The 20,140-nt window shown below is 35.7% G+C and overlaps 1 protein-coding gene across 1 annotated transcript; it reads left to right on the top strand.

Moving 5' to 3' along the window:
- Window positions 1-14,803: 14,803 nt before the first annotated feature.
- On the top strand, window positions 14,804-18,352 carry LOC147409258 (cytochrome P450 81Q32-like). The gene is made up of 2 exons (XM_086426997.1): window positions 14,804-15,745; window positions 17,588-18,352. The coding sequence occupies exons 1-2, from the start codon at window positions 14,843-14,845 to the stop codon at window positions 18,212-18,214; spliced, it is 1,530 nt and encodes a 509-aa protein (XP_086283123.1). The 5' UTR covers window positions 14,804-14,842; the 3' UTR covers window positions 18,215-18,352.
- The last annotated feature ends 1,788 nt before the right edge of the window (window positions 18,353-20,140 follow it).

Below are 20,140 nucleotides of genomic sequence, written 5' to 3' on the forward strand. Positions count from 1 at the left end.
TTGCATTATGTTGAAATTGTACTACTAAGTAAAGTACTTGGTAAAACTCATAAGAAGTTGTAGTCATCTCCACAAAAAGGGCACATTATAACTAGAGAGATTTATTGGACAGACCGATCTTTTGCAATTTTATTAAAGAAACTCTCTTATTTTATCAAGTTTATTACCAAGCAAACTTTATATTTTGAATCGGGTAAGCATTATTTTTTTTTATTTATGACGGGGGTATTTGAACTTACGTCGGATTAGGGGGATCGAAAGAGCTAGGGCCAGAGGCATATGGGTCTCTCCCTCTGGCCTGCACATCATATCCATTGGGTTAGTGAGGGTGCACCCTCATGGGTGGTCCTGAGGAAATACTGCTCATACTGGGTATTGAACTTACAAAACCCAACTTGTCATCCTAAGCACACCCAACAACGTATATAGAGCTCAAAGCTATTATTAATGCAACGAACTTTGCACATCAAAAGGAGAATGCTCAGGTGTTATTATTCTCGACTCTCTTTATTCAATAAAATGCATTAAAAAAGAGATGGAGAGCTCATGGAAAATACTTGGAACTAGTTAAGGAAATTCAACTTTCGACTACTTCCTTCTTAACATGTGGGTTGAATTTTTTTGGAAAGAAACTTACAAGGCGATGGATTTTTTTAGCAAAGTTGGTTCTTTTGGAAAGGAATTTGTTATAACTGAGGATGCTTATTGCACAACTCAAGAGTTAATGAGAATCTTGATTGACGATTTATGATGTAATTATCTCGTTGATATTTGTTTCAAGGAGGGGTCCCTTCAACCCCAACTTATCAATAAAAAATAAAATAAAAAACCTTAAACCTCAATCCCATAGTTGTATTTTTCCATCAACCAATAGAAAATGTGATTCTTGATAAATTTATTCTTAATTAATTTCTAGGAAATCTCAATGAATGGTCTATCAAACTTTCTTTTGTGGCTCGATCACGTAAGTCGCAATCTTAGGTACAGTATCTACAAACTTGATTCACTCCTTTTGATTATCCAAATGATGAATCATCTTGGGTCCTACTTAGTCATGTGGGATTCGTAGGAATGATCATGGTTGTTATGTCTTGATCTTTAAATGCCTTGGACCATGTGAAGGCGAGTCACACCAAGAGGAGGTAAATGTGACTGAGTCCGATCCATTAATGCTAGGGAAGACAATTCAATTTACATATGGAACAGGAGAAGAAGACAAAAAGTTAGAGATTTGCAGCTCTTTTGAGAACTTCATATGATGGGAAGATATGAGTGGTTTGCTACGATGAACCACGCAATTGTTTCTTTGTTCCTTGTGGCCACTGTGCTATACCTGCTATGAATGTGCTCAAAGCCAAAGGTATATAGGGGGCAGTTCGACGGACGTACTGGAAAACATATGAGAAAACAATGTATATTAACCGTTGGATGGAGAGAAAACAACGGGGGAGATGGCGTTAGACATCAATTCAATGTAAGAAACGGAGTTTCATCATTTTTCAAAAAACTCCCACTTTTTTTTTTTTTTTTTTTTTTTTTTTAAATTATAGTAACTCTCTGTTTTCTACCCAGCCTTCATTTTTTTCCTTCGAACACTGAAACCCAAACCTTCGTTTTCCTTTCGAACGGTGAAAACCCAACCCAACCCTTCGTCTCTTCTCTCGATCGACTGGCCCATCTCCTCTCTCTCTCTCTCAATTCTTCATAATTGTGTTCCTTCCTTTTACATTAAAATCTTTCTAGAACTGCTTTCTTTTTTATGAAAAAAAAAATGTTTGTAACTTTCCTTCTTAATTTCTTGGTTAGGAAACTGTTTTACGCCAATTTGCTGGACAAGTGGCTAATCCCACCACCACAAGCGAGCTCGAACATATGGTTATGTATGCAAGACAAGGTGTCAGGCTCGTAAAGGATATACTTCCAGCGGGTGAGATTATAAGCAACTTCATAGAAGGTGTTAAAGAGATTATCAAGAACCTAGGGGACAAGTATCTCCCAAAATTTGATCCTTAACTTGCTTCAATAGCTTAAACAAGGATGAATTCATGTTGGTAACTGTCTTAGTTGTGGTCTTAGCTCTGTCTTTGGATGTTTAAGAATAAGCTTTGAGAGAGAGAGAGATAGAGAGGGAAGAGATGGGTTAGTCGATCGAGAGAAGAGACAAAAGGTTGGGTTTGGTTTTCACTATTCGAAGGAAAACAAAGGTTTGAGTTTTCAGTGTTCGAAGGAAAAAATGAAGGCTGGGTAGAAAACAGAGAGTTAGTATAATAAATAAATAAATAAAAATGAAAAAAAGAAGTCAAGGGAGTTTTTTGAAAAATGCTGAAAGTCCATTTCTTACATTGAATTGACGTCTGACGCCATCTCCCCCGTTGTTTTCTCTCCATCTAACGTTTGATATACATTGGTTTCTCATAGGTTTTCCAGCACGTCCGTCGAACCGCCCATATATATATATATATATATATGGGCGGTTCAAGGGCCATATGAGAAAACATATGAAAAAACTTTCGTTTTTCAAAATAAGAGTTAGAGCTTTTGGATTGAGCTGATTTTTTGCAAGGATGGTCACTATGATGAAAAGATCATCCTCACAAAAAATCAGTTAAATCAGAAACTTCTAAATCCATCAAAAGTGATTTACAAATTAGTGATAAAAATTGGTAAAAAATCGACGGTCCACATTCTAAATCACGTTTTATAGGGTTAGAAGTTTCAAATTGGGCTGATTTTTTTTTTTTTTTGATGATCTTCCCATCATAGAGATCATCCTCATGAAAAATCAGCTCAATCCAAAATTTCTAACCCATATTTTAAAATTTTATTAAAAACGAAAGTTTTTACATATGTTTTCTCATATGGCCCCTGAACCTGACCTTATATATATATATATGGGTAGCGTTATTTGGCCAACAGTTTAGCAAACACATTTTTCAAAACATGGGTTAGAGGTCTTGGAATGGGCTGATTTTTGGTGAGAATGATCTCTACGGTGAGGAGATCATCATCACCAAAAATCAGCCCATTCCAAAACTTCTCACCCCATCAAAAATGGTTTACAAAAAATTGACGGTTCACGATTTTTCAACTTGTAAACTGGTGCTAGAAGTTTTGAAATGAGCTGATTTTTGGTGAGGATGATCTCCTCACAGTAGAGATCATCCTCACCAAAAATCAGCCCATTTCAAGACCTCTAACCCATGTTTTGAAAAAGTGTTTGCCAAAATATTTGCCAAATTGGCCCAAATAACGGGACCCTATATATATATATATAGGGTCCCGTTCAGCAACAAACATTTTGGCAAAACTTTTTTCAAAACATGGGTTAGAGGTCTTGGAATGGGTTGATTTTTGGTGAGGATGATCTCCTCACGGTAGAGATCATCCTCACCAAAAATCAGCCCATTCCAAGACCTCTAACCCATGTTTTGAAAAAGTGTTTGTCAAAATGTTTGCCAAATTGTTGGCCATTGAACGGGACCCATATATATATATATGGATGGGTAGGGTAGCGATCAATGGCAAAACTTTTTGGCAAAACTCTTTACGGTGAGTAGATCATCCTCACCAAAAATCAGACCATTCCAAAACTTCTAACCCATGTTTACAAGCTGAAAAATCGTGGATCGTCCATTTTTTGTAAACTGTTTTTCATGGGGATAGAAGTTTTGAAATGGGCTGATTTTTGGTGATGATGATCTCCTCACCGTAGAGATCATCCTCACCAAAAATCAGCCCATTCTAAAACCTCTAACTCATGTTTTGAAAAATGTTTTGTCAAAAAGTTGGCCCTTGGACGCCCTCCAGTATGGGTAGCGTTCAATGGCAAACTTTTTGGCAAAACATTATTCAAAACATGAGTTAGAAGTTTTGGAATGGGCTGATTTTTGGTGAGGATTATCTCTACAGTGAGGAGATCATCCTCACCAAAACTCAGCCCATTCCAAAACTTCTAACCCATGTTTACAAGCTAAAACTTGTGAACCGTCCATTTTTTGTAAACTGTTTTTGATGGGGTTAAAAGTTTTGAAATGGGCTGATTTTTGGTGATGATGATCTCCTCACCGTAGAGATCATCCTCACCAAAAATCAACCCATTCCAAAACCTCTAACTCATGTTTTGCCAAAAAGTTTGCTAAAAAGTTTGCCATTGAACGCCCCTATATATATATATGGGTGGCGTTCAAGGGCCAACTTTTTGACAAAACATTTTTCAAAACATGAGTTAGAGGTTTTGGAATGGGCTGATTTTTGGTGAGGATGATCTCTACGGTGAGGAGATCATCCTCACGAAAAATCAGCCCATTCCAAAACTTCAAACTCATGTTTTGCTAAAAAGTTTGCCATTAAACGCTACCCTATATATATATATGGGCGGTTCAGCAGCCCTAAAGGTTATCAAACATTGTGCCAAACATTTTTCAAAAGATGGGTTAGAAGCTTTGAAATGAGCTGATTTTTTGTAAGGATGATCTTTATGATGAGGAGATCATCCTCACCAAAAATCAGCCTATTCCAAAACTTCTAATCCATCAAAAGTGATATACAAAAATTGTATGGTCCATGATTCTTCAACTTGTAAGTAGGGTTAAAAGTTTCAAAGTGAGCTGATTTTTGGTGAGGATGATCTCTACACAAAAAAATCAGCCTATTCTAAAACGTCTAACCCCATCAAAAGTAATTTACAAAAACTGTTTGGCACAATGTTTGGCAAACTATAGGGCTGCCGAACCGCTCCCATATATATATATATATATATATATAATATATATATATATATGCAAAGACTTGGAAATTCTTTTAAGGTTGATATTTCAGTCTCTTAGGTATCTCACCACTACGAGTTTTGCAGAATTTTTTATGGGGAGAACAAAGTATGTCCTTTCCGTCGAAGGTTCATTCACAAAACAAAATTGATTATTCCTTAGAAAGTAAGGCTGATCATAATTCATAAATACTAGTTTTGGTAGCGTCATGGATTTGTAATTTGAGTGAGAGATTTATGAGCTGTGAATGAGTTAAGGAGCTTCCAGGGTTTAGATTGTGTGATTATGCATTAGTCGTCAAAGCCAATAACAAGATGAAAAGTGGATGTAATGAGATTAATCTTTTGAGAGATGATTGCAGTTTGGATTGGGAGCAAGAATTTGTCGCCTTGTCATCATTGTTACACCATGACAAAGGATCGACAAATGAGTGATTTAAGCACTTGTGTCACTTGGGAATGATAATTTTGGGAATGGATGGTTACATGGTTACTTCTAGGCTGATTGAAATTCAACCTGACACAAGGGGTTTAGTATCATGTCGTTTGTCTGGGATTGATTAATAAGGACCTTGGTTCATGCTCAGCCAACATATCTATGCTCATATTTCTTTCAAATAATTTGGTTATATTTGAATGAATTTGACACTTCCAATAATTATTACTATCTATGATTTACGGTTTAAGTACCTAAAAATTCATAAATGTTTGAGGATGCGACCATAGAAATAAAAGTTGAATAGATGAATTTCTAAAATAAATTAAAAAATTAAAAATCTATAGTGGTCAATTTTCCGCACAACCTAATCACCATCCACATGTCATCTCAAGATCTGCGTTATCGTCACTGACTTTAGCTCATTCGGTGCTTGGATGAAAAACTTAGCCCGAAGGGTACCCCACTTGGGTTGAAGAGATATGTCGAGGAAAACTCGGTCTTTCTAGGCCAAGGTCCCATCAAAGAAAATCGGCCTTTATGAGCTGAGATATCACCCCAAAAGAACATTTACTCGGCATTCAGGACACCATAATAGTCAAATAGATACTTATATCAAAAGTAACATTATATTTAAGTTTGGAGTTTACCATGACACCACTATAGCTCGGCCATACTCATTAGGCCAAGCTATATTATGGCTCATAGGGGTAGTTCGGCCAAACTCACTAGGCCGAGCTACTCCTCTCATTTGTTGGCTCCTTCGTTCTAAGGAAACTGAGGTTTTCCTCATCCAGACAAAAAAAGAGACTTCCCCAACCTTAATGGTTCGACTAACTTAGGCCAAATTGTCCGCACAAGAAGCTCGACGTCCAGTGCTAAGGCCAATGTACCTTCAAATGCTTTACAGTTCAATCTCTAAAAAATCTTGCATCATCTAAGGTTCAATCTTATATCTTTAGTGGATAAATACATGAGTGAGATCATAATGTAGCCTATTGTCAGACTGTCATCATATATTATTAGAAGTTTTACCTTTTTTCTTAAAAAGGAATGGAAATGTACCACAACCTAGACTATTAGAGGAGACACTCCCTTTTGTTGTTTACCTGCATATGCACTATTGATCTTCTGTTAGGCGACTGGGAATACATTTTTTTAAGCCTTAATCCCACTTTTAAGTCATAAGATGGGGAGATTGAAGGTTGTAGGACCTGTCCTTACCCTTTGATCACTTGAGATCCCGAATTATATGCTTTACAACTTTTATTCTCTCATCTACATCTTCATTTCCAACTTCCTTAATTAATTTGATTGTTGAACTATTGTGTCATCCTCATTAATTATTTATTTTTTAAATTATAAAAATATTATAGTATTCTTTGACCATTAATATAATGAGAGAAGGGTGAATATTGTTAACAGAAATTCACATTAGTTAGTTTTTAAATTTGAATACTAATATAAAAAAAAGTCATAAAGTAACAATTGCAAGTGCTAACTAGTTTAATTGATAAAATCTTTAAGTGATGATACTAGAAACTTGAGTTCAAATCTTGCCAGCATCAAGTTATTGAATTTATTAGAAATAGATTTATCATTAAAAAATAAAAATAAAAAATCATCAATTTAAAAACAAAGGAGACTTTACACCAAAAAAGTGAGAGGTATTCCAAATCATTTTATTTTATTTAATTTTAAAATATAAATTAGATTGATATTTCGTCCACCATGGCAAATTCCAAAAATCTTTACTAACATGAGAGAAGGTCGAGTATTGAGTATTCTAGACATAAATCCACATTAAATCATTTTAAAAAATTATTATTGCATTAAACTTCTTTAATTATATTAATGAGAGAAAAATAAATATTATTGACACATATTCATAGTAATTAATTTTTTTAAAAGATTAAAAAAATATCTTGGGATCCATTACAATAAAACAATGTAAGAACCGCATAACCAGTTCCAGCTTGACATTGACTTAAGACTAGTTTCTGTCCTAAATTAATATAATATTTTTAAAAATACGTGGTTTCCAAACAAATCCGTAGAGTTGTAGAGATGGCAATGATTGTGCTTATGGAAAGATGGTATAAGAGGAGTCAGAGAAGAAGAATAAGTATCCAGTAAGTTATCCCATACGTAAGATTAGGTATGTGTCTACGTGGCACGTTGGGGGTAAGAGTTTAAAATACATCGATACGCAGCCGAATGAATTTAATATCCTAACAATAGGTAAGTGCCTACGTGCCTTCCCTCAGACTCAGGTTTCTTTTCTACATATGGCATGTAATTATTATAGTCGTTGGATACTTTGACTTTAGTAGAGACTATACGTAATTGATGACGCCCCTAAGTTTTACCACACACTTTAATATATATATATATATAGAGTAGCGTTCAATGGCCAACAGTTTGGCAAACATTTTGGCAAACACATTTTTCAAAACATGGGTTAGAGGTCTTGGAATGGGCTGATTTTTGGTGAGGATGATCTCTATGGTGAGGAGATCATCATCACCAAAAATCAGCCCATTCCAAAACTTCTAACCTCATCAAAAATGGTTTACAAAAAATGGACGGTTCACAATTTTTCAACTTGTAAAATGGGGCTAGAAGTTTTGGAATGAGCTGATTTTTGGTGAGGATGATCTCCTCAACGTAGAGATCATCCTCACCAAAAATCAGCTCATTCCAAGACCTCTAACCCATGTTTTGAAAAAGTGTTTGCCAAAATGTTTGCCAAACTGTTGGCCACGGATAGGGACCCATATATATATAGGGAAATGTTCAGCACCCTAAGTTTTACCACACACTTTAACAAACGTTTTTTGTCCTACATGGGTTAGAAGTTTTGGAATGAGCTGATTTTTGGTGAGGATGATCTCTATGATTAGAAAATCATCCTCCCCAAAAATCAGCCCATTCCGAAGTGTTTAGCCCCATGTTTACACGTTGAAAAATCGTGGACCGTCCATTTTTTGTAAATCAATTTTGATGGGGTTAGAAGTTTTGGAATGAGCTGATTTTTGGTGAGGATGATCTCCTCACCATAGAGATCATCCTCACCAAAAATCAGCTCATTCCAAAACTTCTAACCCATGTAAGACAAAACGCGCTTGTTAAAGTGTGTGGTAAAACTTAGGGTGCTGAACGGGACCCATATATATATATATATATATATATATATATATATATATATATATATATGGGAAATGTTCAGCAACAAACATTTTGGCAAAACATTTTTGAAAATATGGGTTACAGGTTTTGGAATGGGCTGATTTTTGGTGAGGATGATCTCTACAGGGAATAGATCATCATCACCAAAAATCAGCCCATTCCAAAACTTCTAACCCATCAAAAATGGTTTACAAAAAATGGACGGTTCACAATTTTTCAACCTGTTAACATGGGACTAGAAGTTTTGGAATGGGCTGATTTTTGATGAGGATGATCTCCTCACCGTAGAGATCATCCTCACCAAAAATCAGCCCATTCCAAAACCTATAACCCATGTTTTGAAAAATGTTTTGCCAAAATGTTTGTCAAAATGTTTGTTGCTGAAAGGGACCCTATATATAATATATATATGGGTCCCGTTCAGCAACAAACATTTTGACAAACATTTTGGCAAAACATTTTTGAAAACAAAGCTTAGAGGTTTTGGAATGGGCTGATTTTTGGTGAGGATGATCTCTACGGTGAGGAGATCATCTTCACCAAAAATCAGCCCATTCCCAAACTTCTAGCCCCAGTTTATAAGTTGAAAAATCGTGGACCGTCCATTTTTTGTAAACCATTTTTGATGGGGTTAGAAGTTTCGAAATGGGCTGATTTTTGGTGATGATGATCTCCTCACCGTAGAGATCATCCTCACCAAAAATCAGCTCATTCCAAAACCTCTAACCCATGTTTTGAAAAATGTTTTGCCAAAATGTTGTTGCTGAACATTTCCCTATATATATATATATATATATATAGGGAAATGTTCAGCAACAAACATTTTGGCAAAACATTTTTCAAAACATGGGTTAGAGGTTTTGGAATGAGCTGATTTTTGGTGAGGATGATCTCTACGGTGAGGAGATCATCATCACCAAAAATCAGCCTATTCCAAAACTTCTAACCCTAAAAAAATGATTTACAAAAAATAGACGGTCCACGATTTTTCAACTTGTAAACTGAGGCTAGAAGTTTTGGAATGGGCTGATTTTTGGTGAGGATGATCTCCTCACCGTAGAGATCATCCTCACAAAAAATCAGCTCATACCAAGACCTCTAACCCATGTTTTGAAAAATGTTTTGCTAAAATGTTTGTTGCTGAACGAGACCCTATATGGGAAATATATATATATATGGGTCGGGTTATTACGACCCCTTTACGACACACCATTTTGTCTTATATGGGCAAAAATGTTTGGAATGAGCTCATTTTTAGCAAGGATGATCTCCTCACCATAGAGATCATCCTCACAAAAAATGAGCTCATTATGAAAGTTCTAGTCCCATGTTTACAAGTTAAAAAATTTTAGACCGTCCAATTTTTGTAAATCAATTTTGATGGGGTTAGAAGTTTTGGAATGGGATTATTTTTCGCCAGGATGATCCCCTCATCACAGAGATCATCCTCACCAAAAATCAACCCATTCCAAACATTTTTGCCCATATAAGACAAACTGGTGTGTCGGAAGGGGGGTCGTAATAACGCCACCCTAAGTTTTACCACACACTTTAACAAACGTTTTTTGTCCTACATGGGTTAGAAGTTTTGGAATGGGCTGATTTTTGGTGAGAATGATCTCGATGATTAGAAGATCATCCTCCCCAAAAATCAGCCCATTCCGAAATGTTTAGCCCTATGTTTACACGTTGAAAAATTGTGGACCGTCCATTTTTTGTAAACCATTTTTGATGGGGTTAGAAGTTTTGGAATGAGCTGATTTTTGGTGAGGATGATCTCCTCACCATAGAGATCATCCTCACCAAAAATCAGCTCATTCCGAAGCTTCTAACCCATGTAAGACAAAACGCGTTTGTTAAAGTGTTGTGGTAAAACTTAGGGTGCCGAACGGGACCCATATATATATATATATATATATATATATATATGGGTCAGGTTCAAGGGCCATATGAGAAAAACATATGAGAAAACTTTCGATGGTAAATAAAATTTTAAAATGTGGGTTAGAAATTTTGGATTGAGTTGATTTTTTGTGAGGATGATCTCTATGATGGGAAGATCATCAAAAAAAAAAAAAATCAACCCAATCTGAAACTTCTAACCCCATTAAAAGTGATTTAGAATGTGGACCGTCGATTTTTTACCAATTTTTATCACTGATTTGTAAATCACTTTTGATGGATTTAGAAGTTTCTGATTGAGCTGATTTTTTGTGAGGATGATCTTCTCATCATAGTGACCATCCTTGCAAAAAATCAGTTCAATCCAAAACCTCTAACCCTTATTTTGAAAAATGAAAGTTTTCTCATATGGCCCTTGAACCTGACCCTATATATATATATATAGAACAGCGTTCCTAAGACTCATATTGGGACTCACATTGCGACATACCGTTTTGTCTTATTTGGGCAAAATTATTTGAAATGGGCTGATTTTTTGTGAGGATGATCTCTATGGTGAGGAGATCATCCTTGCCAAAAATCAGCTCATTATGAAACTTCTAGACCGTCCAATTTTTGTAAATCAATTTTGATGGGGTTAGAAGTTTTGGAATGGGATGATTTTTTGCCAGGATGATCCCCTCATCACAGAGATCATCCTCACAAAAAATCAACTCATTCCAAACATTTTTGCCCATATAAGACAAAACGGTGTGTCGCAATGTGAGTCTCAATATGAGTCTTAGGAACGTGACCCATATATATATATATATGGCCAGGTTCAAACGGCAACCATTTCAACACACATATAAACAATGTGTTTTGTCTTATATGGGCAAAAATGTTTGGAATGGGCTGATTTTTTGTGAGGATGATCTCTGTGGTGAGGAGATCATCTTTGCCAAAAATCAGCTCATTATGAAACTTCTAGACCGTCAAATTTTTGTAAATCAATTTTGATAGGGTTACAAGTTTTGGAATGGGATGATTTTTTGTCAGGATGATCCCCTCATCACAGAGATCATCCTCACAAAAAATCAGCCCATTCCAAACATTTTTGCCCATATAAGACAAACACGTTGTTGCAATGTGTGTCGCAGGAACCCGACCCATATATATATATATGGGTCGGGTTCCTGCAACACACATTGCGACACACATATAGACAACGTGTTTGTCTTATATGGGCAAAAATGTTTGGAATGGGCTGATTTTTTGTGAGGATGATCTCTGTGATGAGGGGATCATCCTGGCAAAAAATCATCCAATTCCAAAACTTCTAACCCCATCAAAATTGATTTACAAAAATTGGACGGTCTATAATTTTTCAACAAAAATTGGACGGTCTAGAAGTTTTATAATGAGCTGATTTTTGACAAGGATGATCTCCTCACCACAGAGATCATCCTCACAAAAAATCAGCCTATTCCAAACATTTTTGCCCATATAAGACAAAACACGTTGTCTATATGTGTGTTGAAATGGTTGTCGTTTGAACCTGACCCTCTATATATATATGGGGCGGTTCAAGGGCCATATGAAAAAACTTTCGTTTTTCAAAATAAGAGTTAGAGGTTTTTGATTGAGCTGATTTTTTGCAAGGATGGTCACTATGATGAAAAGATCATCCTCACAAAAAATCATCTCAATCAGAAACTTCTAAATCCATCAAAAGTGATTTACAAATTAGAGATAAAAATTGGTAAAAAATCGACGGTCCACATTCTAAATCACTTTTAATGGGGTTAGAAGTTTCAGATTGGGCTGATTTTTTTTTATTTTTTATGATCTTTCCATCATAGAGATCATCCTCACAAAAAATCAGCTCAATCCAAAATTTCTAATCCATATTTTAAAATTTTATTAAAAACAAAGTTTTTACATATGTTTTCTCATATGGCCCTTGAACCTGACCCATATATATATAATTTCTTCGTCTGATCCAAAACCCACACAACAACAGGTCACTAGTAAATTATACTAACCATTGATGGAGATCTCCTGCTACTACTTACTTCTCTTCTTCTTCTTCTTCATCTTTCTTCTTTCCAAATTAGCTCTGGTCTCCTACTAATCTAGTATCTGGACACGTAAATTTATTCTTAATTAATTTCAGGGAGATCTCAATGAATGGTCTATCGAACTTTCCTTCGTGGCTCATTTGGTCACTTACGTTGCAATTTTAAGTACATTATCCACAAACTACACTTGATTTTCTCCTTTTGATTATACTAATTACAAGTAATTTTGGTCTTCACTACAAAAAAAAAAAAAAGATTTTAGACATCACTTTTTTTTTAAATGACATTTAAAGTGCAGTTTTCACTGTTGGAGGGATCACACTAAAAGTGCAGTAATTTAGACATTGGTTTATTATGAATTTTAGACATTGATTTTGGAAAAAAAACAATGTCTAAAATCCCCTTTTATGTGCATTTTCATTAGAAGCATAGAGATCACTCCTATAATCATTGTTTAAAAATCGATGTCTAAAGTCTTTTTTGTACTAATAATGTCTTAATCATACAGGAGTTATATTGTTTCTATGTGATTTAGGCACTTGTATTACTTGGGGATGATACTTTTAGGAATGAATGATTACATGATTACTTCTCGGCTGATCGAAATTCTACCTGAGACAACCCAAAAATATCTAATGATAACAGCGAAACAGATACCTAGATCAAAAGTTACACCATGCATAAGTTTAGAGTTATTACGACACCAATATAGCTTGACCATACACATTAGGCCAAGCTACTAAGGCTCATATAAGAGCATGTAGCTTGGCTAGACTTACTAGGCCGAGCTACTCCTCCCACTTGCTAGCTCATTTGCTCTAAGAAACTGAGGTGTTCCTCATCCAGCTAAAAAGAGGTATGTCCCCAACTCTGACACTCCGATGAACTTGGGTAAAACTGTCCACACAAGAAGTTGGGCCACCAAGGTATAGGTACCTTCACATGCTCTATAGCTTAATCCCTAAAATTTTTTTGCATCCAAGGTTCATCTCAAATCCTTGGCAGACAACCACATGAGCGAGATCCTAATATTAGTAAGAATAATGCTGCAGCAACCTCAAGATTGGACCTCACATCGCACACCTAATATTTTTTACTTCATAACATATGATATCATTTAATGACATAATTTTAGTTTTTAATTAATATAAATTTGCTTCAACACTACTCACACTTCTCTCATCATAATAGCAAAAAAAAAACACTTTTGTAATTTTAAAAAGAGTCGTGATAAACTGATGCGCTAAAACATATGTGGTCTATACGTGATTAATGTGACAAGCTCAAAGAACACTTTTTCACTTGTATCTTGAGGAAAGAATTTATGATTACCATACCCTTTCTTTTATGATTATTTTTATGAAATTCATACATCAATGAAAGAACATAAGAATTGGTTCAAACAAGCTCCTACCCCTAGAGTTACTAAGTGGGCTAAGGTTCTACTTACGTGGGGTGTGGAAAGAAAGTGAAGCTAAAGATCCTTTTGTCTCATATTCTTATCTAGAGATACAATTTGGTTTGCTTTGATTCCATTTATTGTCAAATTGGAATCGAACCAACATAGGTTGATTCTACTAAATAAGGATCAAAATCGAACCAAACTTTACTTAGAAATGCTTCAAACTCATGGGTTACCGATATCTTATAAATCTTCTTGGGGCACACATTTAGGTGCATTCAGTACATCTTGAAGAAAAAAAAAAAAACATTTTAGAATATTCTAGTATGATAATCAAAAGATTTTGGGGGCATTTTTATAGCAACTTCAATGTCCAAGGTACATTTAATCCATCTAAAGGGACATGTTAACAAAATCCAGAAACAAACAACGGACATGAAATTTCATACAATTGGTCATTATTTTGTGAGTTATGCTACACTGCTTACGTTGATTCCAAATTGACCTGGTGTTGCACAAATAATCATAGATTTATTTTCACGAGATACAAGTTAGAAAACCAACGGTTCTCTATGCGTTGTCAGGTCAACTAAGTCTCTAAAGAAGGCAATAATGCAGTTTCCTTACTTTATTCGTAAAAAAAACTTCATTAAACTGTTTGAAAGAGAAATCATTGAAATTTGGAATCAAATGGCAACTTTTTCTAAACTGAAACAAACCATTCGAAAGCTATCCGATGCACCCCTATTCTTATCTATACATGGCACGTGCTTTTGTCGGTGATGCTGTACCTTTAGTAGACACTATAGTTAAATATGAAACGCATTTGATGACGCCACTACACCCGACTCATGATCCACAACGGTGTCCCGTTCCTATAGCAACATAGATTGTCTACGTGGCACATTTTAAGTAGAGACTAAACACATGCACGTCATATAGAAAACGATTAAACTCCAACAATAGTTGCCACGTAGACACCATTTCTTATTGACGAGAACTGGAAAATTTACCTGATCCTGATTCTATTAGAATATATAATTTCTTTCTCGCATCCAAAACCCAAGCATCACAACCGATACAACAACATGGAGACCTTGATGATCAACTTCTTACTTCTCTTCTTCTTGTCCATCTTTCTTCTTTCCAAATTTTTCTTTCAAAAGAATCGAAATCTCCCACCAAGTCCTCCCTCTCTCCCTATAATTGGCCATCTTCATCTCTTCAAAAACCCAAACACATTCGCACGAACCTTGGCTAAAATCTCGAACTACTTTGGACCGATAGTATTCCTCCGGTTCGGTTCTCGACCGGTTCTCATAGTCTCTTCACCATCTGCCGTAGAAGAATGCTTCACCAAGAACGACATCATCTTCGCGAACCGCCCTCGTATGTTAATGGGAAAACACATGGGTTACAACTACAGCACTCTGGTGTGGGCCCCCTATGGACCCAACTGGAGGAATCTAAGACGCATTGCGACCATTGAAATCTTATCCTCCCATCGCATCCAGACGTTCAATCAAATCCGCAAAGATGAGATTCAGTTTATGATCCAACGGCTTACTAGCAATAATGATGGAGGAAAGAGGGTGGAGATGAAGTCAATGTTTTGGGAGTTCACTCTGAACATGATGATGATGATGATTGCTGGGAAGAGATATTATGGTGATAAGGAGGAAGATGTGGAGGAAAGGAAGTTGTTTAGAGAGATGGTGAGAGGAGTGATTTCGATGACTGGTAGACCGAACCCTGTAGAATTTTTGCCTTTTTTGAAGTGGTTTGGGTTTAATGGGATAGAGAAGAGGTTTAAGAAATTAGGAAAAATTAGAGATGTGTTCTTGGATGGATTGATCGAAGAGCGTAGGAGAAAGAGAAGTGCAACAAATGAAGAGAGTACGAAGAAGGCGACGTTGATCGATGTTCTGCTGTGTCTTCAAGAGACTGAACCCGATTACTACACTGACCAAATGATTCGAGGTGTCATTGTGGTAAGAACTAAATCTCATTAATTTTGCTTTTGGAGTTAGGTTGAACTTTCGTAATCTTTTTTTTTTTTTTTAATTTCAAGGGCTGTGGTGTTAGTTATGGTTTTAAAACTTGGTTTCCCATCTCGTCTCGTTCATGCCTGATACCGAGTTGGTTCGGATGAGTTTTTCGATGTATTTGAGACGTCTCGTTCAAAAATTAAAAAAAATGAACAAGAGATATTTAATTTAGTTCAAAAAATTGATTTGTACATCTATCTCATTCATGCCAGATACTGAGATGACTCGAACGAAATGTCTCGATCTCTCCGACGAGTTTTGAAACCATGACCTGTTGGATTTATATTATGGTAATCCATTCGGGTAAAACCTAAAGGGATTAAAATCTTTGTTAAATTAGTAAGGAAAATGTTTCTCACTAAAATAAGCTTTGTAAAGTAAACTTCTATTGACTGTTGATTTGACTCATCAAAGTCAACTCTAGAAGAGTCAATGTGACTTGATCCCTTTGGAGCTTTCTACCAAACATGTACCATCATGTCATGTGTCACAATCTCTTTCTTCATGAGCTGGGTAATTTTAAATTTATACCTTTTAAATCTGAGAGATTGCATTAAGAGTTTGGAATTAAACCAATAGGACATTTATTATATAATTCTTCTACAAAGAAATATAATAAAAGGAGAGTACTAGAGTGATCTCCGTTGTGGCCAAGTTTTTATCTACATGTCCTCCAAAGTAATATAACGAAAGGAGTCGTGCTAGAGTAACCTCAAGATTCACCTGGATATTCACTTTGATAAAGTGGAGATGCACACGTAATCAGAGATGAAGATGTTACACCTCCACATCAGCAAAGTGAGAATCGATGTCTTGGGGTCACTTCAACATTACTATAACGAAAATTCAAGTGGAATTGCCAATTGTTAAAATAACAAGAGGCAACCAAATCGAAACAAGGACAAATCACATGAAAAACATAAAAATTTATGTGATTCTTTTAAAATTGAAGTACGTCTATGGATCATATCTATTCCATTATAAAGTAAAAACCAACAATCTTACTTCAACCCCCCAACAGAGCTCAACCGGCATGACATGTGACTTGATTAACAATACCACTTTATTGGCAAGTACTATCTAGCTCAACAAACCACAACACCTGGGATGAATACCACATGGCATCTTTTGAATAGTGAATGTATGTTCTTGATTTGGTTCAACCTCTTGATCTAATATGATCCTCTGATGCTTTAAGGGTGGCCCGCAAGCACCTATACTTATACTTCAATGATCAAGGTTTGCGACAAAGTTTTGACTCAAAGAGAAAAAATTGCTTACCTTCATATTTGTTATTTACTTATTTATAGTCATGAGATCTCTAATTATAACATTAGCATGCCTGGCTAGATCAATCATAGAAATGCTAACACGCTGGCATAGAAGTTGCATTTGTAGATTGATTTTCATGTTTGCCATACTGAAGCATGTAAATTATGCGTCTAAACAATCCTAATGTTTGCCACATGTCGGATTAGAATAAAATTATATCCTATCATTCAAGCATACCCCAACTTGAGATTCATCTTTGAAATCCCACATAGGATTCACGTGGCTTTTTTGGAGTACTCAATTACCCATTTTCATCTCTAGATCCCAACTGGCTTCGATTGGGGGAAATCTTGAGTGACTTCTGGCTGCACGAGAGATCAAGACCAGATGTAATACAAATCAGACTTTCTCAAGCTCTCAAAAAAATCTGCACCTCCAATAATGCAACAAGCTTTCTCCCACTATTTTAAATTCTAATATTTGGGTCTCTATTTGTTTTGATACTATCTGTAGGTGTTGTTAGCGGCGGGTACCAACACTTCTTCCGAAAACATGGAATGGGCACTGTCTCTTTTACTTAATCATCCAGAAATCATCAAGAAGGCTCGAGATGAAATCGATTCCCATGTGGAACAAGGTCGATTGCTCAATGAATCCGATCTCCCCAAGCTTCCATACCTCCATAATATCATTGCTGAGACACTTCGGATATATCCAGTTGTCCCACTACTATTACCACATGCATCATCAAAAGAATGCATTGTGGGAGGTTACAAAATTCCGAGTGGCACAACGTTATTTGTAAACATTTGGGCCATACAAAATGATCCTAACATATGGGATGAACCCACTATATTCAAACCCGAGAGGTTTGAAGGCTTGCAAAGTGGTGTAAGAGATGGGTACAAGTTTATGCCGTTTGGGTCAGGAAGGAGGGCTTGTCCAGGCGAGGGATTAGCAATGAGAGTCATCAAGTTGGCGCTAGGAACCCTGATTCAGTGTTTCGAGTGGGAGAGGATCGGAGAAGAGATGGTTGATATGACCGAAGGGATTGGACTCACCATGTCTAGGGCTAAGCCCTTGGAGGCTAATTGTAGACCACGTTCAAGCATGTTGAACCTACTTTCTCAACTTTCTTAAAAGCTAGTTGAAAGTTGTATCATGTTGAAATTGTATCACTAAGATTTATCAAAAAAAAAAAAAAAAATTGTATCACTAAGTCATGCCCGTTAAAGTAAAGTACTTAATAAAATTGGAGGGCTACTTTTTCAAGTTCAATGACGGGGGGTTCTTTCTCACCCCCTAAATATTCTCTACCTAACTGATTTTTTTGCTCATAGTGCTGTGAGCAAATTTACTCACAACACAACCACCATTTGATATGTGACGTGAATGATATCAACAATGAGAGAAAATTCTCCTTATCCTGCCCATAGGTTAAAAAGGAAAACTTTCTTATTTGATACCCTTGTGACATTCAAAATCATTATTTAATGCAATGGGGTTGCAGAGCACAAAATTTTATGAACTTTTAAAAAATTTAAAAATAATTATTTTTCATCATTGAATTTTATTTTTAAATTTGGGTGTTTGATAGCATTTCATTTTCAACACCTTGGATCAAGTTTGAAAAATATTTTTTTTAATATTATTTTTTTGAATATGAATATTTTCATGAAATCTAGAATGTTGTGTTGTTGGGTTGTCAATGCCATAATCAATGTGAGTCCAACAACTCTTTCTAAGATTTGAAATCTAAAAAAATAAATTTGTGAGTAGAGTACGTGTGGGCAAGAGAGAAACTTTCTCTCTATTGCTAATGTCATTTGCAATAAGTTCCTCTTATTGCAATAAGTCCCACATGTCAAACTATTGTTGGGAGATAAGCTCTCTGTCATTTAGGGTTTTCCAAAATTTACACTCTTTCCTCATGTTATGCCACCCCCTTTGATGTTAAATACCTATTCTCTATTTCCTTCGTCCAACTTTGACTTCGAATCCATTAAACTCATTCAACCATATCTTTTCTCTTCATCGACAAGGAGTATTATTATAATTTCATCGAATAAGATTTTCACCTATCTATAATCTGAGATCAACAATAAAATAAAATAAAATTGTAGTGAAGGAGGTATATTTTTACATCAAAATCACACCATCCATTTGATTATCGAGATTTGCATAATTGAATCACAACTTGTTGTTGGACATCGATTTCACTTGCTACCTCCCTACATGTGTTCAAACAACACATCAATACTAAAAGGGTCAGGATCAAGGGACGTGTGAAAAAACATATGTAAAAACAATGTACCATTAATAAATTTTAAAATATAGGTTAGAAGTTTCGGATTGAGCTGATTTTTTTTTTTTTTTTTTTTTTTTTTTTTTTTGAGGATGATCTCTATGATGTTCCATCATCTGGAAAAAAAAATCAGTCCAATTTAAAACTTCTAACCCCATTAAAAGTGATTTAGAATGTGGACCGTCAATTTTTTGACAATTTTTTTCAATAATTTGTAAATCACTTTTGATGGATTTAAAAATTTCAGATTGAGCTGAGTTTTTGTGAGAATGATCTTCTCATCATAGTGACCATCCTTGTAAAAAATCAGCTCAATCCAAAACCTCTAACCCATATTTTGAAAAACCATTGTTTTTTCATATGTTTTTACATATGGCCCTTGAATCGCCCCCATACTTAAATCTGTCCAACAACAATTTTACTTGCAACTACTCAGATGTGTTCAACTTTAACACTCAAGTTGGTGTTGGACAGTACGCCGTCCAACGCTGTTCTTAATGTCTTATGCATGCTGAAAGCACACATTTATAACCCAAATTGATGTTGGATGGCTTTACCTTCTCATTTGTGTATTGAACTTCTTATGGTCGGCCAAGGTTTGAAACTAAACCAATTAACTATCATCCCCATTGAAATTAATATTACTGTAGAGGTGATTTCGTGTGAGTGAGAATAGCATTCCTCCTCCTTAGGAAAGAAAGTTAGGCCGGTATATTTTCTTCTCTTAGCTGGAGAGATATCAAAGAGAGAGGAGCATGAGG

Source organism: Akebia trifoliata, chromosome 2, assembly GCF_017979445.1.
Source record: "Akebia trifoliata isolate Shusen 1 chromosome 2, ASM1797944v1, whole genome shotgun sequence".
NCBI classification, from domain to species: domain Eukaryota; kingdom Viridiplantae; phylum Streptophyta; class Magnoliopsida; order Ranunculales; family Lardizabalaceae; genus Akebia; species Akebia trifoliata.

Bases quoted from the DNA above. Each gene is read 5' to 3' on its own strand.
- LOC147409258 (XM_086426997.1), top strand. From the start codon at position 14,843: ATGGAGACCTTGATGATCAACTTCTTACTTCTCTTCTTCTTGTCCATC. The intron at 15,746-17,587 runs GTAAGAACTAAA...TACTATCTGTAG, and splicing joins TGATTCGAGGTGTCATTGTG to GTGTTGTTAGCGGCGGGTAC.